The 27,683-nt window shown below is 34.9% G+C and overlaps 4 protein-coding genes across 5 annotated transcripts; 2 read left to right on the top strand and 2 right to left on the bottom strand.

The window, feature by feature from the left end:
- Positions 1 to 1,280: 1,280 nt before the first annotated feature.
- Positions 1,281 to 4,343, top strand: LOC108777090 (neuroguidin). The gene is made up of 4 exons (XM_018543889.1): positions 1,281 to 1,352; positions 2,114 to 2,648; positions 3,139 to 3,489; positions 3,567 to 4,343. The coding sequence occupies exons 1-4, from the start codon at positions 1,347 to 1,349 to the stop codon at positions 3,590 to 3,592; spliced, it is 918 nt and encodes a 305-aa protein (XP_018399391.1). The 5' UTR covers positions 1,281 to 1,346; the 3' UTR covers positions 3,593 to 4,343.
- A 4,176-nt stretch (positions 4,344 to 8,519) lies between these two features.
- On the bottom strand, positions 8,520 to 11,919 carry LOC108777083 (DDB1- and CUL4-associated factor 8-like). Its single transcript, XM_018543879.1, has 4 exons — positions 11,829 to 11,919; positions 11,351 to 11,485; positions 10,975 to 11,231; positions 8,520 to 8,721 (listed from the first exon to the last, which is right to left on the bottom strand). The coding sequence occupies exons 1-4, from the start codon at positions 11,889 to 11,891 to the stop codon at positions 8,520 to 8,522; spliced, it is 657 nt and encodes a 218-aa protein (XP_018399381.1). The 5' UTR covers positions 11,892 to 11,919.
- A 3,149-nt stretch (positions 11,920 to 15,068) lies between these two features.
- Positions 15,069 to 17,799, top strand: LOC108777102 (transmembrane protein 64). 2 transcript variants are annotated; one of them, XM_018543904.1, is made up of 4 exons: positions 15,069 to 15,100; positions 15,536 to 16,120; positions 16,555 to 16,716; positions 16,796 to 17,799. In XM_018543904.1, exons 2-4 carry the CDS (start codon positions 15,590 to 15,592, stop codon positions 16,958 to 16,960), a joined length of 858 nt encoding a protein of 285 aa, XP_018399406.1. In that variant the 5' UTR covers positions 15,069 to 15,100; positions 15,536 to 15,589; the 3' UTR covers positions 16,961 to 17,799. The 2 variants fall into 2 exon arrangements, with proteins under 2 accessions (XP_018399406.1, XP_018399407.1); XM_018543905.1 differs by lacking the exon at positions 15,069 to 15,100 and having other exon boundaries at positions 15,533 to 16,120.
- Positions 17,800 to 21,304: 3,505 nt separating this feature from the next.
- Positions 21,305 to 27,203, bottom strand: muskelin (muskelin 1). The gene is made up of 12 exons (XM_018543899.1): positions 27,103 to 27,203; positions 26,863 to 26,932; positions 26,660 to 26,802; positions 25,769 to 25,973; positions 24,996 to 25,188; positions 24,664 to 24,899; positions 23,682 to 23,962; positions 23,152 to 23,320; positions 22,830 to 23,036; positions 22,126 to 22,317; positions 21,774 to 22,016; positions 21,305 to 21,666 (listed from the first exon to the last, which is right to left on the bottom strand). Exons 1-12 carry the CDS (start codon positions 27,189 to 27,191, stop codon positions 21,436 to 21,438), a joined length of 2,259 nt encoding a protein of 752 aa, XP_018399401.1. The 5' UTR covers positions 27,192 to 27,203; the 3' UTR covers positions 21,305 to 21,435.
- Between the last annotated feature and the right edge of the window lie 480 nt (positions 27,204 to 27,683).

The following is a 27,683-nucleotide window of genomic DNA, read 5'->3' on the forward strand; positions in this document are numbered from 1 at the left end:
TCGCTGATTGGTTGCTGCTTCCGCTGCTTGACGGATGCATGTGAATGCACCTCATTCCCACAAAACGAAAAGCCTGAAAAGACCGTCTCTGAAGTTCTCTCCGCCATGCCAGTGCCCAGTGGCTTTATAGAATGCAGTTGGCAGAAATGACACGAGCAGGAGTAAGTAGTGCCAACATGGCAATATTATAAACACCCGGGCGCCATCTCTACGAGAACGACGACGCGTCGTTTAGAGGGACGAAAGAAAAAAAGGCAAAGGAAAAAAAAAAAACAAACTCAGTCAGGAAATCGATTGAATGCAATATAGACGCACAGAGATAACCGACGATTTCCACAGCCTCGTCGTACGCGTCGCAAATGGCAAAATTTCCGTCGATTTGTACCATCGATTAACAATCTCATCTTCGTCCCAAGGACGCGCGATTACGTTTCGAAGATGGCGCCGCTACTACCTCTCGTCGTACAACCGGAAGTATCGCCTCGTTGAGACTCGGAACGCAATATCCACGCAATTCTCTCGCGCGGGGAACGTTAACGTTCGCCGTGCTCCGGACGCGGAAAAATTCCGTGGTGTCGTTCGTGCGAGAAAGTCGCACCGAGAAATCCGTCCTCGTTACGTCCTAGGGACACTCGCGACAGTCGCTCAGTTGACCAGACTTTTCCTGTGCCGAAAAAATATACCCCCGAAAAGGAAAATATCGTCCCACGTGGGGACTCGTTTAATTACAAGTTACGTTGTTTGGATATGCGTCTGTCCGGCTGATTTTTCACGCGGAAGCATGGTGCAGGTGAGTGGCGTGTCGTCCGCGCGTTTTCGCCGCGCGATGCGACCGGGCCGCGCGAGATCCGCTGCGTTTTTCTCGCCGTGTCGCCGACGGGAATTTTTGATTGTTTTTTTTTTTCCCTCCGCTGTCATCCATTAGTAAATAGGAAAGATGGCAGCAGATTATTGCGCTTTTTTCCCCCGTGCCTTCGGTCCCGGGCGGACATTTTTCCCGGGTCACCGTAGCGACCCGGGACGAGTTTCTCGACGTAATTACCGCCGAAATTGCCCGCCGAGTGCATTTCCACGCATGGGACACGCCGTGTGACCACCGTTCCTTTCTTCCTTTTTGAATGAAACGTCGCGATCGCTGGAACGTACGCGTTGCCCGCCGCGCTCGCCCGCACGGGACCGCCGCGTTCCGCGCGGAGACTCGCCGCTCGCGTGGGCGTTTCGCGAGAAGAACGTCCCGGCGGTTTCGTGCCTCTGCTTAACCTATGCGCGCGGGAAAGTGTTCGCGAACGTAAATAAACGACGTGACTCGCTCTGATTCTTCCGCGATCGCATCGGGAGTCGCGACGATGATCGTAAGACTCGGGAATTAATTATTACTTTTTTTTTTAGGGTGGTTTCCAGTAAGAGGTGCAGATGACATATTGTAATAGTGAATTATTTTGTCTTATGCAGCATGTTTTATTCGAGCGTCGTTCTGGAAATTCAGAAGATATAAGAATATCCTTAGATTGTTTAAAGGGATGTCTTTGTAAAATTATTCAAAAGTCATAAGAACCTTCTTAGAATATTTAAGCAACATAAAGATCCACACAGCAAATTTTAGAGACATTCTGGAAACATCCTTAGGACATTTAGAGAACAGGCTAGAAATAGCTTCTGGATTTCTGTATTTGCATAAGATATTTCTTGAAGGTCTGTTTTTTATGGAAATATCCTTAGGATATTTAAAGGATATAAAAGAACGCTTAGAATATTCATTGATAATACAGTTTACTTTAGAATATCCAAAAGTTATATGTCTTTAGGATATCAGAGATATTCTTAGAATATTCTGTAGATGTTTTTAAAATGTCTCCTGGAGATCTTTCTCTGTTATGGAGGATTCATTTAACATTGATAAACAAGAACATAATAATTCACTACAAGTACTTTCTATTTGATAATACAAGTTAATGCTAATTTTGTTTTATTTTTATTACTTGTGTTGAATATCAAAAGGATAGAATGATATCTGTATCATCTTTTATTATCAAATGAAAAGCACTCTGTGTTGCACTGTGTCGTTTGTCTCTTGCTAGAAAGTGTTCTTAATAGTTTTTTACTGCTTTTGCAGGCTATCGATGAGATGGAGCAGAGGGATCTCCCACAGGCGTTCCGCCTGCTGGGAGAAATGAATGCCAATGTCCTCCAAGTAAATCAGCTTGTTGACAACATGCTGGTACGCGTGAAGAATGGCGAAATCTCAACAGACAAAGGCCTCAGCTTCCTAGAAATGAAGTACCACATGCTGCTCTCATATCTTATCAACCTGACCTATGTCGTCCTGAGAAAATGTTCCGGCGAGCGCATTGAGGGTGACCCATCGATCGACCGTCTGATAGAGATTAGGACTGTCCTAGAGAAAATCCGACCAATAGATCACAAGCTTAAATACCAAATAGATAAGCTCGTCAAGACGGCAGTAACAGGCACCATCAACAGCAACGATCCCAGTAACTACAGAGCGAATCCTGATGCACTGGTTGCCAAGCTTGACAGCGAAGACTCGGATAGCGATCAGGAGGAAGATGAGGACGATGTCAAATCAACGCAACAGTCCAGGAAATCTAACGTTTACGTGCCGCCAAAACTCGCTGCAATGCATTATGGTTAGTTCTGAACTTAGAGAAAATTTTTAGCTTTATACATCATATAGAAATGATATTTAATTTGTTAACATTTTCCATATAATGGCAATGCAATTTTACATATTTTATTTTGTTTCTGATTCAATTTTAAGTGATTTGATATTTTTGGAAAAATAGAAGGTCATTGTCAGTTTATGATCTTTGCTGGAAAGCTCCCATAGTTTGTGTTTGTTGTATTCATTAAATAATGTGTACTTTACTAATAATTAACAAGAATTATAAAGTAGAAGGCTTAAGACATCATCATTGTTATGCATTCATGTATATAAAAAAATGAGAACTACATTTCTTTTCATTGTTAAAATAATTGAATGGCCTGAAAGGAAAATCCAGCATAAGAAGACATGGAATATATTAATAATTTAAGCATCCAATTTCATGGGTTGCTTAAATTGTTTTAAGTTGCTTTTCTGGTTTGCTCATTCATCCTCGAATCTCGTAATTTCTCCAGATGGCGACGAAACAATGGCGGAGAAGATTCGCAAGGCCGGCGAAAGAGCTCGTAGACGTGCTGTGTCGAATACGGTGCTGCGGGAACTGAAAGAAGAGTATCTGGATGCACCTGTGGAGGACAGTCAGGGTCTGGGCGAGAAGCGAGCGATTCTAGTGCGCGAAGACAAGCGAAAGATCGAATATGAAGAGAATTATATGACACGTTTGCCCGTCACCAAGCAGGAGAAGCACAGACGTCGCCAGATGACGACTCTGGGCACTCTCGGCGACGAGATCACTACTTTCGGGGAGTCATCCACCAAGACCGCCAAGAAGAGAAAAGCTCAAAGGAAGGGCAAGGCTAAAAAGAGTAAGAGATCTTTATTTCAGCACCACGCAAATTGTGTCGATAAAAAAATATACTAAAGTCGAGAATTCACGTTGCAGGTTTCAAGAAAAAACGGCATCATTAAGAGCATGATGAAGAAATGACTCTGGGACTTTGGACGAGACCCTGGAGTTTCATACAGCATTAACGATTAAGGTAAAAGGTAAAAAAAAAGAAAAATAAATTTACTCGACTTCTTCTTCGAAACAAAAGCAGATGCCACTAATACTCGTTATTAAGTTAAGGTAAAGATAACATCGTAACATCTAGTAATAAAACAAGACAACGTGTGTCAACGGTGGAGTAAAAATAGCACGATGGTAATTTATTACTGTATAAGACATACTAATGGTCGTGTAATTGATAATTCTAGTTAATAATGATTTTAATCTTTAACTGTTGTCTGAGAGATCAATTTTGATCTGTGGAGTTAAGAGACGAGATCCATCGAGGAAATCGGTATTTCACGTGAGTGTGAATGCAATGAGAAACAACGTCGACGTAACGATGGCACATACGAGCTTAATGGAAATTATGTGTCGTAATAGCGTAATATTGTATTGTAATGTTGGATCGAGTAGCGAACTTAACGGCTCCAGGATTGAAAATTGTGAATTACACGTAAAAGTTGAAAAGCAGAACATTCTTCATCTGCTTTATTTTGAAATATTCTCCAGCTACATAGGAACGGTGAAAGGGAGGAGGAAATCAGTAAACATAGCAGGAGAGACGATATTGAATTAATTGTTAACGAAAAGCGTAAAAATCACAAGACATTCACAGCAAAAATACACAGAAGTTACAAAACTCGAGATTTAGAAAGAAAAAAAAAAAAAGATTAAAAAGGAAAAAATCTTTAGAAACTGCACGTACTCGGCGCAACTTCTGAGAATAAATTTTGGAAAGCACTTTGGAAAAACAAGCGAAAAAAAAAAGAGTAAAAAGAGAAGCAAAAACGATATTCCGTTGATATCGCATGTCTTAGGATTTTCTCGCTATCTTAGAGTAGTGAAGTAGTTACTAGTTTTACTATATTATATGTATGTTTCGTTTGTGTTTTTCCCCTGGTGAAACTGTTGAGGCTATTACAAACATTTGAATGTGAGTCATGTTTTTACGTTAAGTCTCATTTGTCTTTTTATTATTATTACAATGTGCTTGTGCATTGTATATCTGTTGTTTTTGCATTGGTTTTAAGTCGTTAAACTTATATTGATGGTAATATAAGGATAACACGAGCGTGTCAAAATTCAAAATTGTCGTCATGTTCTCAGATTTGATTTCCATTGACCGTTTATTTCATTTCTCAGAGGGAGAGAGAGGGGGAGCTTGACATCACACAGTAATGGATAGAAAGAACGAAGGAACGAACGAACGAACGAAGACTTTAGGCAAATATCACTTCTGCAAGTCTGATAAATAGAAATATTTGTACAATCAAATCAGGGGATTAAGAATCGCATTGTCGATTGTGATTCTTCCCCTCTTAAATAGATTGCATTTTTTTAACGGTAAATGTGGGGCTCTCGTTTCGTCACGGCGTCGACGACGTCCCGGAAGATGTTCCTTTAACGTACTCTCTAAATTCTTTGGAGTGAAATCTCGCTCTAAAGAGTGAAAATTCAGTCAGTCTTGAAAAAGAATGGCTCCATTTTCAATCTTTGAGGCCAGGTTTCACCAATAAGATTAACTTCAATCTCGGTTTCACTGTTTATCTTTTTTAATTCTAAGGATTCTAGAATTAGAATTAGATAAAGGGCAAATTGGATCGAAATTAAAATTAATCTTAAATTGATGAAACTGAATTTAAGAGTGAGATTTCACTTTTCAGAGTGAGATTTAACTTTATAGAGTGGAATTTACTGTGAAGTTGTAGAGAGTAGCAAAGTTGAGCGATACATATTGTTCTAAGCAAAGAGTACATGTGTTAGATATATGCGTTACTATATAGTCATTGCTCATTCCATGCAGAAGTGATCCCACCCTCCTAGTTTGCCCTTCCCCCTGTGAGAGAGGCAACTTAACTCGGTTCGCTTGCGTATGCTGGCCAAGGGCTCAACCATCCATAGATATTATATTTTTTACAGAAGTGTTCATAGATTGAGCCAACTTGGCGCGGCGCCGACGATGTGTCACACGTCTCCCCCTCTCCTCGACGATCTGTGAAGACGATTAATTAAAGAAAAAAAAAAAAGAAAAAATGTGATAATGATTATTCATGAAGTAATAGTTAAAGAGAAACTTAAACAAAATAGCACAATCGCTGGGCATTATTTACAAAGTGCTAGCAAGCCTAATGTCAGCAGCCTTGTCGTATTTGGTATTAAAAAAAAAATGAAGTTGAAAAACGCCGAATTGCGGACGGATTTTTTGCGGAACATCCAAACGTTTCTGGAAAGACGAACAAACGCGCGTTCATTATCGATATACGGGATTAATTCCCGGGCGCGCGGGTGGAGAGAGAGAGAGAGAGAGAGAGAGAGAGAGAGAGAGAGAGAGAGAGAGAGAGAAAGAGAGAGAGAGAGAGAGAGAGAGAGAGAGAGAAGACAGAAAAATCGAGACACGGGGGTCTCGATGGAATTTGTCCGACATTCGGCTTCATACTCCATTGCATAGACGATAATTTTATGAAGCACACCTACGGCCGGCACGAACTACGAGCTTGGAAAAATAATATATATCGATCAATAACACTTTCATAATCGCCCGTCAGATTACTGCCGATAATAATATTTTGCAATAGGCCTGTAAACATCTTGCACTCGTATGCTCCACGAGACATACACCGGACTTTTTTATACGTATATTACAATAAACGACAAAGAACAATTCCGGGCTCGCAATCGGAAGTGCGATAGGTGTGCGAAGGAGTATTCATACGACATACACAACATATCCACACACGCAACATATAGCAGCAAGGTAATAGGATTACATTGAATACACTACCTCAAATCAATAGTAATATGGATTTACAGTAATACGGGGAAAAAAAGAAAAGAATCCGCGGCGGTCACGCTCTGCGCCCCCGTTGTTGTTACGAGCTTCGATTCTTTACAGGGTCGCCGACGTTTTTTTACGGGATATATTTCCACCGAAACTTTGTTGAAGGATGTATGTATAGTGGATTTATTCGCCTTAAATATTCTCGCCTATCTATATTAACCCTGGTAGACGCAGGTGTAATTTTGTAATAGAGAACGGTAGACTTGCCTTGCGATTCTGGTAGGAAGTCTTTTAAAGAAGAAGAAAGGTTATAGAAATTAAATATGTTACCAAGATCATGATGCTTAGTAGCATTCAAAAGGTTTTAGTCATTGCTAAAAAGTTATTAACAAAAGATGTTTCAAAAATAGAATACAGTTTTCTGATACTGGAATGAAAACAGAAGAGAAGTTACAGTGTAAGGTGAATATTTGCATAGCATGTAGCGTTGATGGAGGGTGTAACCTCTTCCCTATCTTATTAATAACTTTTAATCGAGAAAGATACTGAAGATTTAGACATTAGACTGGCATTGTAATAAGAAAAGAATATAAAGCATGGTATCGCGACTCTGACAAGAGTCGGAAATCCAAAGCCCGAGAAAGAAGAAAAAAAGAATATGAATGAATCTTTATTACTGGCAGCAATATGACTTTGTTTTGGTATATGATATCCGTCTTGCGTAAGAGTCTGTCTAATCTTTTGAGTTTTTATTATTTTTAGTATATTGTAAATTAATTTATAATATCGATAATTTAATTTAATACATAAAAAGCATGTGCATGTGGCCACAGCACACAGAAAAAAAAAACGATGTGTTCAATAAATTTTTTGCTAATTTAATAAACAATGAGCGACGATTAAAATCTTTTAAATGTTATATTTCAAGATCGTTAACTTTTAAAAGAGTTGACCTTGTGTGAACATTTATCAGAAGAATTGTAGACGAGGATCTGAACAGATTTGCGTTCCATTTTGTTAATCTGGATTGTCTATAATAGAGGAATATAGTTAATGCTTAAATTCGTTTATCTATATTCCATTATCAGGCTCATTCAGCATCAGATAATTGAACGTGAAATTAAGATTAAATGATTGATCGTTGATTTCATGTATTCAGGGGATCCATCGGATCTCCGCCCGTGTTTCCCAGGGTTATAAGGAAAGGACCTACAAATGTACAAATATACTATATTAGGGAAATATTGCGAGGGCGTTGCCGCTGCGGACCTTTAAAAGAGTAGTCCTTCAAATCCAACAACGCTGCCGAATGCCGAACTGAAAAAAAAAAAAGAAAAAGAAAGAAAGAAAAGTATCAAGAAGTATCTTTGCAGCAGAGACGGAATGATGATAGGGATGATTTATTGACTACATTCATAGTCTTTGAAGAGTAACGACGTTTGATTTATATATTGGTGAATTTTTCTGTAATTTTATGTACACTATATAAAATGACAATTCTCAACGTGTGAACGAGAGAGAATGCGAGAACAGAGAGCGAAAGAGAGAAATAAAGGGTGCGATAGAAAGAGAGTGAGAGAGAAAGTTTACCTTGTACATTTACAAATTGTGGTTATTACGAATGAATTATTATGATTATTAATTATTATTATTATCACGGATTATAACTATGATTATTATTATCATCATGTAGAATGCTTCTTACTGACTGAATAAAATGTTTTCAATGTCTAAGATTGCCACTTTTCTAATATATATTACAAATTATATTTTCTTAACATATACATAATATTACATGGTACTAAGGCATCAAGATAATAGATTATGTGTATTCCGATTTCTTTTATTATGCAGTTTTTGAAAATACATTTTATGAAAATACATTTTATGAAAATACATTTTTCAGTCATTAGTTTGATAAAACTAATTCATCAAATTCATCAATTTGATCAAACTAATAAACATTTTCATTTCAAACCCACTAATACATTTAAATTACATATGTAATTAAAACTCATGTAAAAAACATAAACACTGTAGTATTTCTTTAAATATTCATAAACTTTTCAGCAATAGGTTTGAATCAAACTAATGCATACCTTGTGATACTTGGTGGTCCACAATTGATAAAGTGGTTTCGAAGTATTTCGCTGATCATACACCCTTACGCAGGGAAAATGACCGGTGACACAAACTTCATTACTATTAGAAGGATTACAATGTATACTTGTTAACGTACTATTTCGAAATTTCTTTATATCGACCAATCTATGGATATGAACATAAATGTATTTAATATTATAATGGATATTAGTATATATAACATGTGTATTAAAAAACAAAAATAAACACTTTTATCATGTAAACTCAAAATTTATTAGTATAACTAATACAAACATGAAGCCTATAACGGTCTAGCTTGGATCTTTAATCGTTTACATATACCAGGTGTATGCATAAGTCTTTTCCGGTTTAACTAAGAGATGGTGCCAGCGAAAAGTACGCAGCGTATTAATTTGATACATACGCCATTTTGGTCGTCTGACATTTAACTATACAAACACACACAAGTTGTGTCCGCCAAAAACTAGCGTCTTTGTTTTATAGTTCAGTGATCATGTCGAGTTTTGTGCCTGAAAAAGAACATTTGCGGCACGCATTGCTTTTTTTATTTAATCAAAAGAAAAAGGCTGTTGAAATTCATCGTTTGCTGGTAGAAACATATGGTGAACACGCTCCATCGATTAGAACATGTGAGACATGGTTTCGACAATTTAAAAGTGGTGATTTCAATGTGAAAGACAGTGAGCGCTCTGGTAGACCACAAAAATGCGAAGACGAGCAATTGCAAGAGTTATTGGATGAAGACCCAACTCAAACTCAACGGCAATTAGCAGAAGCATTACATGTATCACAAGAAACAATCAGCAGACGTTTACGAGCAATGGGAAAGATCAAAACTCGATAATCTGTGATTCTGTTACACGACAATGCGCCGTCTCACACAGCAAAACCAGTGAAAGACACCTTGAAATCGCTTGGATGGGACATCCTTCCGCACCCGCCGTACTCCCCAGACCTGGCGCTATCTGACTATCACCTCTTCACATCAATGGGGCACGCAGAGCAGCACTTCAGCAATTTCAAGGAAGTTGGAAAATGGCTCGACGAATGGTTTGCCGCAAAAGACAAGCAGTTTCTCTGGTATGGTATTCATAAATTACCTGAAAGATGGGCGAAATGTGTAGAAGCCGATGGCCAATATTTTAAATAAAAAAAAACTAATTTCCCTTGAAAATTACGTGTTTTTTTTTTACCAAAAAACCGGAAAAAACTTATGCATACACCTGGTAAACTACTGTGGTATTATCACCAATTAAAATAAATTATTGCGAGGAATATTACTAAGGCCTCGGTAGTCTAATTGGCTAGGACACTTGCTTAAAGCAAGGTATCCGGGTTCGACTCCCGGCCGATGTAATATTTTTCACAATAAGAAGAATTATTTCCAGATTTATTATTTTCAGATTATTAGAATTGCGTTTCAAGACCAACGATAGTTCGACGCGCAGTTTGGGGGGACTACGTATATTAGTTAATTATTCATTTGTTTTAATTCGTGATACTACCGCGGTACATGTAAGCAATTAGAGATCCAAGCTAGACTGTTGTAGGGTTCGTGTTTGTATTAGTTATGTTCTTACACATATTAACGGTCTTTAGTATTGAATATTGTCAAAATTTAGTATTGCGTCTATGTAGAATTTAATCGACTTATTCTCATTTCTACTAATTAACGTAGATTAAATTTAATTTTGTTTTAACTTTTTTTGTTATAATGGTCGAACCTGGATCTTTTATGCCAGCATATCCTATTTTCCGTTTGTTGAGTTTCAAATGTACGATTCAACAAGATTCTTATCATTTTTTCTTGTCCAAAGTATAAGTTGAACCAAGATTAAAATTAATCTACATTTTAAAAATAGCCATTAACTCAGGTGCAAACAATATAAGTATATTTTGGTTTAACTTATCGTTCCTGTTTTTCTAATTCTTGGAATTACAAAAACAGAAACAATTATAAGAATTAGGAAAAGATTAACAGTAAGTTGAACCGAAATAAATCAATATTACTTTGGTTGAACCGGGCTATAGCTGTCATAACGGTCCAGTCATCTTTCAATCACAATATGATTGATTCGCATATAAGTACACAGGACGATTTCGTGCTACACTTAACGCCAGATAATAGTCGCGTTCAGCAGACTCAACAGTTTTATAACTATTTTATGACTCTTCGTTGAGATAGGACTATTTCTTTAGATCAAAAAGTATAATCCAATCAGCGAGACGAATTATAAAACGGTTGCAAAACTGTTGAGTCTGCTGAACACAGTCAATACAACGATTTTTGGTACAAAAACAATTACTATTAGATATATATAGACATTCTGTATGCTATAAACAAAGAATATATAAGAAACATTATTACATGTGAACTTTTTAATAACAATGTCTTACTTTGATGTATCCTCCCGGATATCTATGGATGAAATCGAGCCGTTTCCAGCAGAAAACAAGACATAGGGTATTTCAGGATGCACAGCCAATGACCTGTCATTCATAAAATGTTGTCTACGTGGTACCGAATCATGAAAGGATGATTCATAGTGCAACAATTGTTTCCATGAGTTGTATTCAAGATCTAATAAATGTATATCACCATCGAAACTACGAATGACCATAAAATTTTCTACGTCTAAAGGCAGCCATTTGGCCTAAACACATATATTATTAAATTGAAAAGATTAATAAAAAAATACAATTAAATCAGAATAACTATTACAAAACATTCAAATAGCAATACTTTATTATATAATATAAATATTATACATACCTCGCTTAGTAAGCCATCGCCACTTGGAAGGCAACAACGCTTTTTCCTTGCAGCCCAATCCCAAATAGAAACTTTGTTTAGAGCGGCTCTTGCTAATAAGTTTCCTTTTTGATTGAAACTTAAGGCACTCACATCCTGTAAATAATAACGAAATTTTAATACCTATAGCTATACATGATTTAAAAAATATTTATAATAATGATCCAAAAGTAATGTATAAAACATTGTATATAATAAGTCAACATGTAACAAAATAAATTATTTATCTCAAGGTCAAGAGTTTGTACTTAAACTCCAGTCGATTTACTGCATGTAAAGAACTACAATGTAATTCTAACCAAAACTTATTACCTCTCATCATAATAATATTATCGTTCCTTACAACAAATCTATTAATTCTATTTCTACTAATTCTAATTTTATTAACTCTTTTGCTATTAATCCTACTAATTTTATCGAGTCAGCAATAAGCACTCACGAGGGATCTCTCTGTTCGCCAGACGTCGCCAATTCTCAATTCACGCTGGTAGAACCATTCCATTGATAGCTCCAACCCAGAGAACAATTTGTCGTCATAAAGACGTCCTAAAATTCATGAGACACATTTTTTGGAAGTATCAGAATGACGTCTATATGACGTCTTAAAGATGGCTTATGCGTCGATTTATGACGTCTCTTTATTGATCCCAAATCAATGTCCATAAAACGTCTTAAGGATAATGTCTGAAATACGTCTTTCAGACATTATTTTTAGATCAATTTCAGACTTGTGCATTAATCGTCGGTAATGTAGATATCATTAATTATTTAATTATTAATTTTTATTTAACTTTTAAATAAATTTTCACACAAAATAAATACACATTTTTTTAAATTCCAATGCACGTCTTCTTTGTACACGTTTCTTTTCAAGAATAGGAGTTTCGATCCGCATCCGCAATCGAGTAGGAAGAAAAACCAAACTAGGGAAACTCAGAAGACGGTGAAGGAGTAAGGACAGCCTTGGACAGGAGAGGAACGAATTTAATGCTGGGGAAAAATAAATGAATAAATGAATGAATGTTATGTGATTTTATAGTCACCGAAATTTAAAATTAATTTTTATTTCTATTATTTAGTTCTATTAAGAACTAAATAATAGAAATAAAAAGAAAGAACATATACCATTGAAAAGAATTTCTTACCTCTCAATATCAAATTTGACTGAATGGGGTCCAGTTGGGTTACGACGATGATGAATTCATTAATTATTTTTATAATTAAAATTAATGTTCTCTTCGTCAGCAATGGTCAGAAACACAACTGATGAAAGATCGATGACATGAAAGTACAGCATCGCATATATTGCGATGATTATTTGTTAAAAGGAACAGATTATACATAAGTACTTCATTTCTCTATTATACGTGCATTTAACACAAATTATTTACTTTTTTAACGTGCTCATAGATTATTCATTAATTTGTTATTATTTATACAATATGGATTTAAAAAAAATTTACGATGAGACATCGCAACAATAAAATAAGTTATTCATTGTTACTTATATAACCATTTTTTAGTATTTTATATTATTTGAAATATATATATATATTATATATGGCGCATCTACAGAATTTTATTATTAAAATAATAAATATAAAATTGACAATATAAGTCAACTCTTAGTCAATTACATTCTAAATCGACAAAAAATCATTTTAGAATAGTCGATATTATAACCGTCATGTCCTCAAGACGTCTTTCCGACTACCTGCAACAGACTTATTGTGGATAAAGTCCGAAATACGTCTTAAGAACGTTTTTTGGAAAAGTCCTCAAGACGTCTTTTGTGAAGTTTGACATTTTTTTGCCCGATTTATGTCATTCAATACTCTAGAACCTTGGTTCTATCGCAATATTCTGCAGTATACACTATATATGCGAAAACAATAATTCAACAAAGAAAAGATGTTAATAATTGCTTACTGAACATAAAAAGTTGTTATTTATAATGTTTCTAAAATATATATCTAAATATTATACTTGTCCATAATTTACATCACATCTATTATTTGTGAATATATTTTCATGTCTCACAATTTATATCACTATGTTATACGTATATATTATATCTGTATACATATGTCTGTTATTTTAATTTATAATACAAATACTATGTTGAATTAATGTTTTCACTGCATACTGTTTACAATTAATGCGACCCGGGCACGCCAAGTTTTTTCTTCACTATAATACAGTTGATAATTATACTCACTTTCGGTCTGTCTTAATTATGTGACTGGCGTAATGAAGAATACACTTGGTCAATTATATTTATCTCATATCTGTTTTGGATCAAGAAGTTCAATATCTTTCTTATGCACTTGGCGTATGTTTTTTTCTTTTTTTTAAAAAAAGTTTTTTTAAGAGATAGAATCCCGCGAAAAAAAAGTTAATATATTCTAAATAAAAGTCTTATAAGTTCTTTATAAAGATTTCATCAAAATTCATATAAAGAATTTATAAAGTCTTTATATAACCTTATAAATAAATGCATATTTTTATATATTTTTAATATATAAAAATATATATTTTTTTTTTTTATGCTGAATTGGGATTGGATGATTATAATATCTACAGACAGGACCGATGTTTCGAAACAAGTGATTGCTCACGTGGTGGTGGTGTGTTAATTGCTGTGTCCAAGAACTTGAATAGTTCTCCTATAATATGCCCTGTAAAATTGGAACAGCTTTTTGTATCAGTTTTGATTCAGAATGCCAAATTTATTTTTGGTACTGCCTACATTCCACCATTATCGGATCAAAGTTGCAGCTTTTAACATGTAAGGTATAGCCCAAGCGTGCGCTCAAGTGACATTTCAATTCATAGCGACTGTGATATCTATACGATTGTTCTAAAAAATTAGGATATGATGCAGGATGATGCTAGAAATAACATGAAAAAAAAAACGGGGATCCGTTCTTGAGTTATCGAAGTTCGAAGTGGTGTATCCGACAGCACTTGAAGTAAGTCGCCGCATGGAAGGAGAGCCGTTGCTATGAAACGGGTCCCCGCTTTTCTCAACAGGCTAGTGTGCGTGTGTACATACAAGGCATCGAACCCCGTTGCTTGTGCGTGAGTACACTCAGCAGAAAAAGTATAGGCATGGGAAGCGGAGTGGGGAGAGACATGCGCTATGCACCGAGAAGCGAGCGAGCAGTAAACTTTTGGCTACGATTGTAGCCGGTGAACGTCCTTAATGGCCGAGCGTTTAATATTGCCAGGGCAATTAATTTTAGCTTTATCGCGGCGCGGCGGTGGCGGCATCTACAGGTTTATTTTTGAATCTCGTCCACAATGCAGATTGTAGACGTATTCCCTGGTATTTCCTTCTTGTCCGATTCTCGTAGTTGACAACCAGTCTATATCGTCCATATTATATAGTCAAAGTTTGCCACGCTTCCGAATAATTATTTACAGCAATCTAGTTAATTAATAAAAAAAAAATCGAGATTGTATACTCTATTTTTAGAGAAATGACAATTTTAGGAGCAGTTGGTTCAAGAGTTAAATAGTTACGTTGACGTTAATATTTTTCCACAATTTTGCGTCTGTTAATAGGTTTATTGCGGTTGACATGTTGCCAAGTAGCATGTTTAACAACCGAAATTTTATGTGTCACGTTCTTCCCAAACAGATATATACGCATTTCGCATTATGGGCTGAAGTATAAGTCGATTCACTTCCCTCCATCAATGTTGCAAGGTAAAATTATTCTTCAACTTTATGAAATTTATTTAAAATACCTGATTTCGTGTGTGATCTCTCATTTTTACTTTACATTAATTATTTTAATTATTCTTTCTTGACAATTTAAACTAAAGTATATAAGTTCTATTCTCTATTTTTTAACAGAATAGAAAAATGAATTTCTTGTACGTATAATCATTAATATTTTTTAAAAAGTTAATTGTTATAATTAATTTTTCTTGTGTGGCAATGTAAGCTGAAGTATAAATAAATTTTATTCTATTCTACTATAATATATTTAAGTAAAATATAGAAGGGATATGAATCTAGTGTATCTTAATTTTTTAAAATTAATTATCCCTTCTTGTTGATATAAACTGAAGTAAATTCTATTCTATATTCTACTGTTTTAATTAATTACTATTTGCTTTTACACACATTGTTGTCAAGGATTGACTGCTCTCTGATACATTGTGGAGAACATTGTAGAGAAGTTGTTGAAACATGGATCAGATCATCGATATAGACGATGTCGAGACTGGTATGCGCTCTTCCAAGAATTCGGGGATACTCTTTGGTTGTATCAGCTCGAACTCGATATGCTACGTCGTGATTACGATCGCGACTCTGGCCTTCCTCGGCACCATTGTCTTCATCTGTAGGGACTACATAAAACTACTGCTCTATTGGATCGAGCATCAGAACGCCTGGATCATCGCTGTGATCTTCATAGGTCTGTTCACGGTGGTGTCGTTCCCGATTGTGATCGGCTATCTGTTCCTCATTGTCGCCAGTGGCTACCTGTTTGGCGTGATACGCGGCATGGCGATCGTCATACTCTCTGCTAATCTTGGCATAGCAATTGCCCATGTGACTCTGGGCCTGCTGTCCACCAGGCTACCAATCGGTGCTCTCCTACAGAGTGATACGGCGAGAGCGATACTTCGCGTAATATCTGGATCTCAGGCTTTCAAGATCGTTCTGTTTGCGCGGCTTACTCCGATCCCGTTCGGTCTTCAGAATACTATTTTTGCAGTACGTATCGCGGCACATTCGTCGTACACAGAGCATATGTTTAATGTGATCAGATATTTTCGTATTTGAAGTGGGAAATTTGACTACTTCCATTTTACTCAGTTCTTACAAACAACCTCTTTTCTTTTCAATGTGAAAAGAAAAAGAAGAAAAATGACTCAAGAAGTTTAGTTAAAGATAATAAGTAGCCTAATAACTGGCTACTTTCTGTAAAAAAAAAAAAAACAGTCGATATAAATGCCATTCTATCTTTGTTATTCATTAAATGTCATTGAATAATTTTGTGTCGGATAAAATGATTCATTGTTTGACTCCTACATTTGGATGTTAAACAGGACCAGCAATCTGAAAGAGATACAATCTGATCACATTAGGTATGCTCTCATGCATAACTCATGACAATGTTATGTATATTTATACATGTGTATGATTAGGTCAGTAACATAGGTGGTTTTCATTACCACGTAGCCAGCGCGATAGGTTTACTGCCCGCCCAACTGGTCAACGTTTATCTGGGCAGTAGTCTCAGATCGATGCAGGACGTATTGGAGGATAGATCCACGGCAGCGACTGGCTACGTAGTATTTTGCTTCCAGGTGGGTCGTACTTCAAGTCTACTTCAAGTGTTTGCTGCAGACGTAACTAGAATAATAATTTTTTCTCGTTGTGTTGTAGATATTAGTAGGAGTCTCATTGATGGTTTATATTGTACAGAAAGCGCGAAAGGAGCTTCAGTTGACATTGTTCGAGGCCGATCTCGCGTCCATGGCGAATTCCCCTCATTACATTCTGGACGGTCTACCAGATTCCAAGATAATTTTAACGAATCTAATTGCGTAATTTTTTTTTTTTTTAATGAACGCTACATGCATTTTTGACAATTCGTACTTTTATTACGAGCAACAGTTCTGACTTGTTTCTAGTTATTATAATATATTTTTAACGTTATTATTCTGTGTATCTTCCAGAAGTGAATTGATTAAGACTTGTTGATGCTGCTTTCAGAAATTTAGAGTCTTGAATGTGACGTTATGCAGGAATCTGTTATCAGAGATAACACGTATTAAGTCTTACCAAAGCTAACGTGATTCTAGTACCAAACAAAGCTCATAGAGCATGCGCAGCATGCGTATATATTTTGTCTAAAAACAAATGGATGGAACGAGGAGATGACACGGAACTGCAAATCCAATGTATAAAACTTCCTTGCAATAAGAGCATACTAATTTATATATTGCTCATATATATACATATATATATATGTACATCTAAGATTAATGATAGAGACTGAAACTTTACATTTATATACTTTGTGCAATGTTATTGATCAATTATTGAGGTATCTTATTTATTGAGGAAACATTGTTATCGCTATTTGTGCCATTCTAACTTCACCGTTCCCCAGACAACAAAGTCTCGGCAAAATCATGCAAATCTAGGATTGTTTATAATGCTAAACATTTATTGTATATTTGTCTTAAAATTTCGAATATATATACTTCCCCCCCCCCCGAAATTGTAGTAATATAAGCAATAATTGCATATTGCCAGTAATTAACAGCAAATAGCAGCATTAAAGTTACCTTTTATTGTCGACAATATGATAGCGTTATGTGAGTTTATAGATTATAATAAATAATTCAGCAACAGCACAAATTTTGATGATAAAGACTTTAAAGTAGGGCTCTGACTTTATTCCGTTTTTCGAAAATCTACATGTAAACGCGACACGTTTATCAGTTTATATTCATTTTCAGAAAAACGTTTACTTGTAGATAAACATGTGTATAATCAGCGTATCCGTTTATTAGAAACGGTTTTCCGAATACATTGTTTCAATGTTATTTTATATACATATTTTTCGTGTTTTTACTACACTCAAACGTTTTTTTTACACCTAAAAAAATGTTTAATTTTTTCAATCCGTGTCATATTAGGAAGATCCTTTAACGAAGGTATAAACGTTTATAAAATGAAAAAAAAAGTGACAATATTAGAAAAGACGTTTTTCATAGATAAATGTGCTAAAAATATACGTGCAAATGTATTTTCGTTTAAACGTATAATAGCAAGCCCTACTTTAAAGTTATCGGCAAGTTGTTAAAATTGTCATATCATGAAAGCATTAACTTGCTATTTGTGGACTCGGTTGCTGCAATTCTGATAGCAATACATATCGTGAACGCATAATTGTTAACAGTTAGGGAAATCAGGAAAAACTGAAAAAAGTCAGGAAAATTATAAAAAAAATTTGTTAATCCAAGATAAAATTAAATTATTGTAAAATTCTAAGTTTATAAACTTGTTTAATAATTATGAAATAAATAATAGTAAAATAAATTTTTTAATTTTTTTTTTACAGCCATGCCAATACTTTTATGATTTCTACTTGAGCAATTTGCAGAAATTAACAGATATTGCATGTTAAAAAGAAAAAACTTTGTAAAAATCAAAATATGTATATATTAATGATAAACATTCATATAAATCATTTTTAATTAAATTTAATTACAAAGATAATTAGAACATAGTATTTTAATGATCTTAATTTATAGTGCAAAGTAATACTTTTAATGGACTGAAGAAGGCCTGACAGACCAGTGCAAATCATAAAATAATCTTCCAATTTGCACAACGGTCTTAAGCCTTCCTACGTAAACAACGCGGAAGAACCGCAATATGCGGGGCACAAAAAAATTGTTTTTATTCAAAAAATCTTTCTCAAATGTAATCAAGGAAAATCAGGAAATGTCAGGGAAATTTTTTTTCTTTTTTTTGCTAACAACTCTGGAACAACTTGCTAGCAACACGTTGCTACCCGGGTCTTATTAGATGTAAAACAATGATAGAATGACAAAAATAGCGCTAACGTTTCCCCGAATGCACTCTTGGTTTCTGTCAGTTCTTTATGGTCTGAAACATGGCGAAAGAAACCCCCAATGGAGGTTTCTTTCACCATAATTTGAAATATGTTAGTGATATTTAATGTGCATTTGTCCGTTGTTTTTTTCTCGTGCAATATATTCCGTTTATATATTATTATATTATAAAGATATATACAGAGTTATATCGACAATGTAATTCTGAAAGGAGAATGCGTCCCGGTGATAGGAATGGAAAAAAAACGAATAAATTTCTCATTCTTTAACTGAAGTTTGCGTGTGTAAATAAATTCCAAACTCGTAATCCTTTTCTCTCTGTCGTGTACTTTGTAAACATTTATTATCTGACTAGAACTTCGGATGTATATCCACGTTTTTCGTTTCGCTCGTGTCCCAAAGCTTGAAGAATTTCGCATATCTTCCATGTATATAGTGCGTACAAGCGATATCTAAATCCTTCCAGCTTCGAGAAGTCTAATATATATCGTATTATGTATATTTAAAGGAATGGCAACGTCGTCTCGTTTTTATGCCTGCGTACACTTTCGTTTAGTCTCTCTATTCATATATTTTTTTTTATATATATATATACTCTCCGTTCATTTTTTTTACAATTCCGTTATCTAACTTAGCGTAATTGGAATCACATTATAAAAATCGTCTCGACGTTCCTTATCATCATATAATCGTGTATGTATGTACAAAGATAGAACGCGGCCGGATACTCTAAAGAGTCGTCTACAATGACAGTAAGGCTGTAAGAATAAGAAACTGACTAATCATAGTCAAATGTGAGAAAAATAATCGGTCAATTTCTTACTCTTACAGCCTTACTACTACTGCTTACTGCCATTGTAGACGCCCTTTAGCTGCTATACAGTTTTTGCTTCTACATCTTACAATATACATATAATTGCTTCGTTTTCACATACGCCTCTTTCCTTAATAATGTTTTAAGCTCGCGAGAGGCTGATTACGTATGTACAATGTACAAGATGCATTTTTGCCGATGAACAATTAAATGTAACGCATCGATAATTATGACACGGAAATAGATCAACGTGACTCGTCATCGTGGGTATTTACATGCTAATGAAAATTTAGTTCCTGAAATTTACTTTGGTAATCCATCGCAGTTGATCGTTTAAAAAGGAGCTGAAAGCTTTTGGGGAAGTCCAAATTGTGACCCGATTGTTACCTCGTGTCGACGTTTGCATGCAATAATAACACTTTCAAATTTCACATCTCGTTAGAAGGCATTTTTCGGTGAATGAACTTATTCTTAGATTATGAACAAAAAACGCGGGATAACGGAGCTGCTATATCTAAGAACAGATCATTTTACAAAAGAAAACAAATTGATATTTGCAGAATATTTCAATCAACTTGACTACATGAAATTTTCATGTTGCTTTTAACAATGTGGGAAATACATAAGCAATTATTCAATTGGGAGGAACATTATAGTCAGTGTAATAAAATTTCTATATTCAATTATAATATTCACATCAAAATTTCCTTATTTAATTAATTATAATTCGAAATCTTAATTAAATTAAGTAACAATTGACCTAATTATAATTTAAGATTGTAATTAACTAAAGAAGGAAATTTTATATGTAACTAATTATAACATTTTCTGTCTCTCCATCTCTCTGTAAGTCAGAAAACCGCTAAACTTCAGATTAAGAGTTATAATTTGTTGCGTTTAACGAAGCTGTACAATAATTTTTGGCTTACATACTTTTGGTAGAAAACAGCGTACATTGTCTCAAGTTGCTTGAAATATCTTGAAAGCGCTAAATCGCGACGCCTTTAATTAACAGCTTTCTTAATGCGCTAGTCTTATCTCCCTTCAATTTACACTCGATGAATATATTATTTCAGCAAAACATAATAACAACAACAACAACTTTATGGCCACATTATAAACACATAGCTATATAGAATACAGAAGAGATTACATATAAAATTGATCTCTAGCTTACTTACGTATCAGCTAACCAGTCCATTAGAAAGCTATCGATATCACAAAGTTCCCGATCTCAAATAAGTGTAGGTAAGTATAAATGACACATAGAATGTTTTGTCCCGAATCGTTTTCCCGATTCATAAAAAAAAAACAAAAAAATTCTTAAGAAGCGTATTATAAGACGAAATAAATAAAATTGTGAGAAGCAGTTTTGCTAATGTTGAACTCGAAATCTATTACAATTGTATCCAAAATTCTTTTTTCCCCCATAATTGGTAAAACATATCGAAAGGAGAAAAACAAATCACACCACAAACATGAAAAGGCTCGTAAGTCTACAAAAATGAGGATTACTTTGCCAGTTGTATCGAGGATATTACTGTTGAACAAAATAAAAAATTACGTGATGCGAACAGAGAACATTCCGACATTCAAGGTCTCACGACCCCCTCGCTGCGTCATTATAACGGTAGCAGATCGATCAAATTCGCTCGCGGCTGCGTCAATGATTCCGGGAAAAATTCCGCGAGTTTATTGTACAGTTCAGTTCGCAAGTTATGTACATCACGCGCGTTCGCGCACTGTTGCGTCGTTACGCCACTTGTCAACTGATTCAGAATCGTGCTCGAATGGGAGGCGTCCTCCAACGAGTTATTTTGTTTCCAAAATAAGACCGATGTCAAGAGTTGAAACTACGAAGGGAAAATGGCGATTAACGAGACGATATTACGTTTACCGATCAGCATAGCGGTGGTAAATATAAAAATATGTAAATGAAAAAACGCGTAAGGATATATACCTCTTTCGTTTGTTGCGTGTCAGAGTGGTCGATAATTTCGAAGATCTTCGTTTGCAGGTACTCGAGAGCCTCTATACTATTGTTCAGGGCAAGTTCCTTAAACTTATGCTTTCTGATGATTAGCTTGCATTTTTTCAAAATCTGTTCGCCTGTAGGTCGACGCAGTTCCAATTGCCAAAAGTCGTCAAGTCGTAAATTTGGAAGGCAGGATCTGCCTGGATTACCGCCGAACAGAAAATGAACCTAATGAAGGAATAATTTGTGAAGAATTGTTGAATCAATTGGCAAACGGAAATTTATTTAAAACAGTAATAAAAGGATATAACTACTATAAATACAATTTACAACGTACCTTTCTGGTGTGATCATAAACGAGTTGATGTGCGAATCGCGGACATGGTTCATAATCTTGCATCTTGCTCCAGTATTTTTCACCGACGTTCTCGTTACGATATATACAAGACCATTTGCTGTTCTGTATATTGTACACCCAAAAAGAATTTTGCACGTTATCATCCCTTTTATCTTTGTCCTTGCTCAGACCCTGAAAAATATTATACATAACATAATATTATATATATTATACATATATTTAAATATGATTCATATGATACAAATATAATATGCAAGGTGGTTTATTTTAATCTCTAGACAAGTATTTCGAAAATGCAATTTTACCAAAAGTATATTCCAAATAAAAGTTGTACAAATACAAGGAGGGGGGGAGGGGGATCCCTGTACAACAATACAATTCTTATTTGGAATATCTTTTTTGTAAAATTGTATATTTTCGGAATATTTGCCTGTGAAGATTAAAATGATATAAACATAATTTTTATAATTTAAGATATGTACTTAATATAATTTATATAATATATAAAGAACAATATCAAATTAATTATTTACGAGATTGTAAGAATTCATATAATCTTGAGAAAATTCTTTATTTTTATGTTTCTATTTTTTATATTTATATATTTTTATATTTATACAAATTTCACGTATATTAATTGATTGCGCCTCAAATTAATAATCTTGCAACGTGAAAATACAAACCGACAGAACGTAGATCTCGCCGAGTTCAGGATCGATGGTCGCTCTCTGTGTGAATCCGGCCGCGGGAACGTGATTGGAATCCTTCGTCGTGCCGAATTCGTTGTAGCTTATGTACTCGACGTGTTGCGTATCGACTTCGTACGTGAAGAAATCACTCAGATATTCCTTTCCTCTCTGACCGGCGAATATGTACAGTTTTCTCGACCGCTGGAATAAAATCCCATTTTGCATGACGCGTTTGTGAATTTACTTATTGTTATTTCTTTCGTACGTTATAAAGAAACATAGTTGGGGGAGGAGGAGTGTGATACGAGATACTAACCGGATGAAATAACATGGAATGACCAGCACGGGATCTGTAGATAGGCATGTCTCTTGAACACTGTTTATCAGCGATATCACAGGCTAGTCTGACCCATGTGCCAGTTGGTACATGGTAAGAATACAATCCAGAGAAATGTGGCTCCGATATTACGCTGTGTTCATCGGCACTACGTGAATTAAAAATATAATGTCAAATGAAGGTACAGTAAGGCTCGGTTTTTTCAATGTAACATTAACTTTACTTTCGAATCAACTTAATCTTTTTTTTTTAATTTTTAAGATTAGAAAAAGAAGAGTTAATTGAATCAAGATTAAAATTAAACTACATTGCTACAATGGGAATAATTGTAAAAATTAGAAAAAAAATAAACATAAGTTAAATCCAGATTAAAGTTAATCTTACATTGGTGTTCCAAGTGTATAAAAATCACGCATAAAAGTAATGTTATTGAAAGGTAGAGGATTTATCTATCTAAAAAATCACTATTTTTCTTCCCAATCTGTTTCTTCTAAATCCCTACAACTTACCTATTCTGATGAGTCAGTACTCGCCCACCAAAAACATAGATAGTTCGTTTCTCTACGTCCATCGACATTTGATGGTCAAATACAAGCGGTGGCCCGCCTATCGTTCCAGTGTCCTCTGAGATTTGCGTCCACTTGTTTGACTCGATGTCATAAACGTAAAAGTCGCTTTTTAAGTTCTCACAGGTACGATACTGCGTGTCTAAATACCTGCCCAATGTGAAGAGTTGCCGTCTCTGCGGATCCAAGCACATCTTGTGGCATGAACGCGCACTAGGTCCTCCCTAGGAATCACACACATTGTAATAAATGTAACGAAAATAAAAGACTTGTTCTTTTTCCATATCCCATTGAACTTTTTTCATAGTACTTATGTCTTTTATTTTTCTTTCTCTCTAATGTAAAAAAAAGAAAAAAAAATAAATCGTGGAAAAGGTTCAATTCTGGAATCTGAAAAAGAACAAATCTGAAGTAAAGTGTTTATACATCTGATCTGATAATTTTGTAGATAAGACATATATATTTATTAAAACTGTGACACGAAGAAATCAATAAAAGACGTAATTGCAAAATTCATTTTACATAAATTTCTTCTTAATTATATTTTTTTATACTTTGTGGTACTCAAAAAATTTGCTTTATTCATAAAGGAGCTCGTTAATAATTGTTTGTTTTTTCAAAATACCGTTTGATATTCTCAAAGAAGAAACATCTTATTGAATTTACCGAACACATTGTTTACACGCTGTAGTGAAAAGATAAAGAGATTAATTGCATGTTAACATCCTGTACGACGATTCTATAACTCTTAAAAAAATTGAATAATGTTGGTATTGTTATACTGCCATTGCGCAGATACTACAAATGATCTTAAAAACTGCACAATGACAATGATGCTAAACTGTCATTAAAAATTACAGAATCGGAGTACTTGTATGTTACATCACGTCGTAATGTCGAATGAAATTTATTGAACACTACCGACCACCGCTTCGGTGTCCTTGCATATGAGAGTCCACTTGCCGGCTTCTATGTCGTACGACCACAAGTCAGAGAGATCCTGATTACCGTCCCATCCTCCGAAGAGATAAAGTACCTCAGCTGTCGGATCAAGCACCATCTGATGACCGCCCCGCATCCCGGGCTTGGGCTCGCTGGACGATAACTTCGTCCAAATTGCTCTATAAGTTTGAGCATTGATATAATCGTTTAAGAGTCCCACTAAAAAGCGGATTTAACAATGTATAAGAGTCAAGGCTGTGAAACGAACACAAGTCAAGGGAGGGAAATGACATGATCAGGCCATGTAGGACTTACTAGTGAGCGCATTGCTGATAAAACGTTCTGCCTGCAGATGATCACCCTTGGTAACCAAAAGTTCATACAACGTTGACAGTCGTGGATCTTCCAGGGGTACTCCGGTGACCCTCTGTAGAGTTTCCACGATCTCGGACTGTTCCATTTGCCGAAAGTGTTTCATGCACAGTCTTATTATCTCCTTTTGCCGATACTGTAATATATAAAGTCCATTAGTTTCAATCCAAAGTATAAAGTTTTTTAAAATATTTTTCGCAATATAAATTATTTACGGATTTTTAATATGTCATTCATAGATTTTAATGTCATTCATTATTAAGATCCAAGATGCTATGAGCATCAAAATTGTTAAATTGCTAGATAATTTGACTCGTGATATTATTGCGGTAGAATGGCGCAAAGAACAAAAAATTGTTCAGCGCGCAATTTAAAAGACTACATACGTAATATATAAATTCATCCGAAATTATAATAGCACCTAAGATCCAGCTCGACTGTTAAAGGCAATTTCTTATTGGTTGTGTTTCTCGTATGTACGGTTCTACAAGATTTAATATTTAAATATAAAGTTTTTATATGAAGCAAATGCAATTACGAGTCAATGCCAAAAGTGGATAACAGACCTATTAATTTTCCAATTTTTTTTTACGTTTTTCATAAAATTAATCAGCCCGGAATGCATAATTGTCTATAATTTAATTGTGAAAAATGGTCTAATAATAATTTATTTGTAAAAAAGGATTTTTTTGCAGTCAGTTCAATGATGCATTTACCGTGTTGAACCACTCAAGACAGGGCTTTATGACCTTGGAGTCATTGATACCGGTTAGTTTGATGTGCCATATAGAAAAATTAAAACTAGGACCCCACGACTGCAACGGAAGAACCTTTACGTAACGAATGGGAAAGTAATTCGCTTCATTCCCTAAAACATGTTTGAGATCAAATGTCTCTGGTATGGAATCGTTCCTCAGTCCACTGAAATAAATGAAACACTCTGGTTAAATAACAAACATAATAACTGAATGAGATAGGTAGAAATAAAAGCATTTATTTCTATTTCAAGACATTCTAAAAACATAAAAATAAGCAAAGAAAAAGACAATGGAAAAAATGTACAAAAATATGCAAAGTTTGGCAAAAGTAATACAGCATAAATAATGAAGAATAAAAGAAATATACCAAATTATAAGATAGAGCCAGTGGCAGATTTAGACAGAGTCCAACAAGGCTAGGAGCCTATTCTTTTAATAACTAAAATTAAAGTTAATTTTGTACTTGTGCAACATTGTCAGTTATGGCACATTTCCATCAATGTGGCATCTTGAAGTATATAGTATATCAGCATATAAAAATAAAATCTTGACACTTTGGTAGAAAAATGATACCTTTCAACGATAGCCAACATTTTCTTTATTATTTATTTATCTAAAAGGGATACCAAGAAGTAGAGAGCCTAGGATGTAAAAACGTGTAAATCTGCTACTGAATAGATCTAAAGTAATTATATAAAATAATTATATAAAATAATAATAATAGAAAATAAACATATATATATATATAAATGACATGACAGTGATAATATATAAAATAAGGAAAAAAAAGAAAAAAGAAAATAAACTAAAATGGTAGAAAGAAAAAGAAGAGAGTAATTGTTGGCAAACCTTTCGAGGAGCTCCATCATATTCTCAGGTTCCAAACCACCAAATATCTTGAACTTCTTTATATTACAAACGTGGGTCTTCTCATATTTACCGAAAGTGATGCACTTGACGACGGAGGGACTTTGAAGTTTAAGGATGAGGTACTGAAAAGTACAGTCGGCGAAATGAGCGGCGTGACATGAGTCGACATGTGCGATACGTACCTGTGGGTGATTATCGATGTCAGAGGACCAACGTGATGACTGATCCGACGGTATATCGACGATGATATTTCTGAAAAAACACTGTGCGTGAGTGGTAATAGATAAAGTCTCATCATAATTCTGACACATGCATTGGTTTCCGGAGGATCATTCTTAGGTTAGAAAACGCAGTTACTCCAACAAGGAGGTGCACCGACTTGTTTCTCGACGATACGATTTGCAAGGGTTAGAGGCACTCACTCGGGTATGTAACAGGAAGAATAACTGGAACACTTGTAAATCCGATACTCCAACACTTTTTGAAAATCACCACTCTCACTCGACGCCATGTTACACAAATGACATAACCTTCAACATTTGGCCACTTTTATTTTGCATGTTAGCGCATGCGCATAACATTAAGATCTTGTTTTCACTGTGTGGTTGCATTCGGTGGTGATACCTTATCAGCGTTTTCAGCATTTATATCTATATTTTGCGTCAGATGAATGATAAAGACAGAATAATGATTATAAGCGCGTGAGCGTACAATTCGAACGTAAGAGAAAAAAAAAGAATATGGTTAGCGATCAGGGAAATCAAGAAAAACCACGAAAAGTCAGGGAAATTATTAACAATGAATTTATTAATCTAAGATAAAAATTAAATATTACTGTAAAATTATAAGTTTACATTTTATTTCTTTAAAAATTATGAAATAGAATTAAAAAAATCTTTTAAAGAGATATTGCAAATATATTTATGATCTTTAACTTTGCAGTGAGTGTTTAAAACCGTTTAACAGGCATTGTGAAAAAGAAAAAAAACAGCAATGGTCGCGC

This window comes from Cyphomyrmex costatus, unplaced genomic scaffold, assembly GCF_001594065.2.
Source record: "Cyphomyrmex costatus isolate MS0001 unplaced genomic scaffold, Ccosl1.0 scaffold408, whole genome shotgun sequence".
In the NCBI taxonomy this organism is placed as follows: Eukaryota; Metazoa; Arthropoda; class Insecta; order Hymenoptera; family Formicidae; genus Cyphomyrmex; species Cyphomyrmex costatus.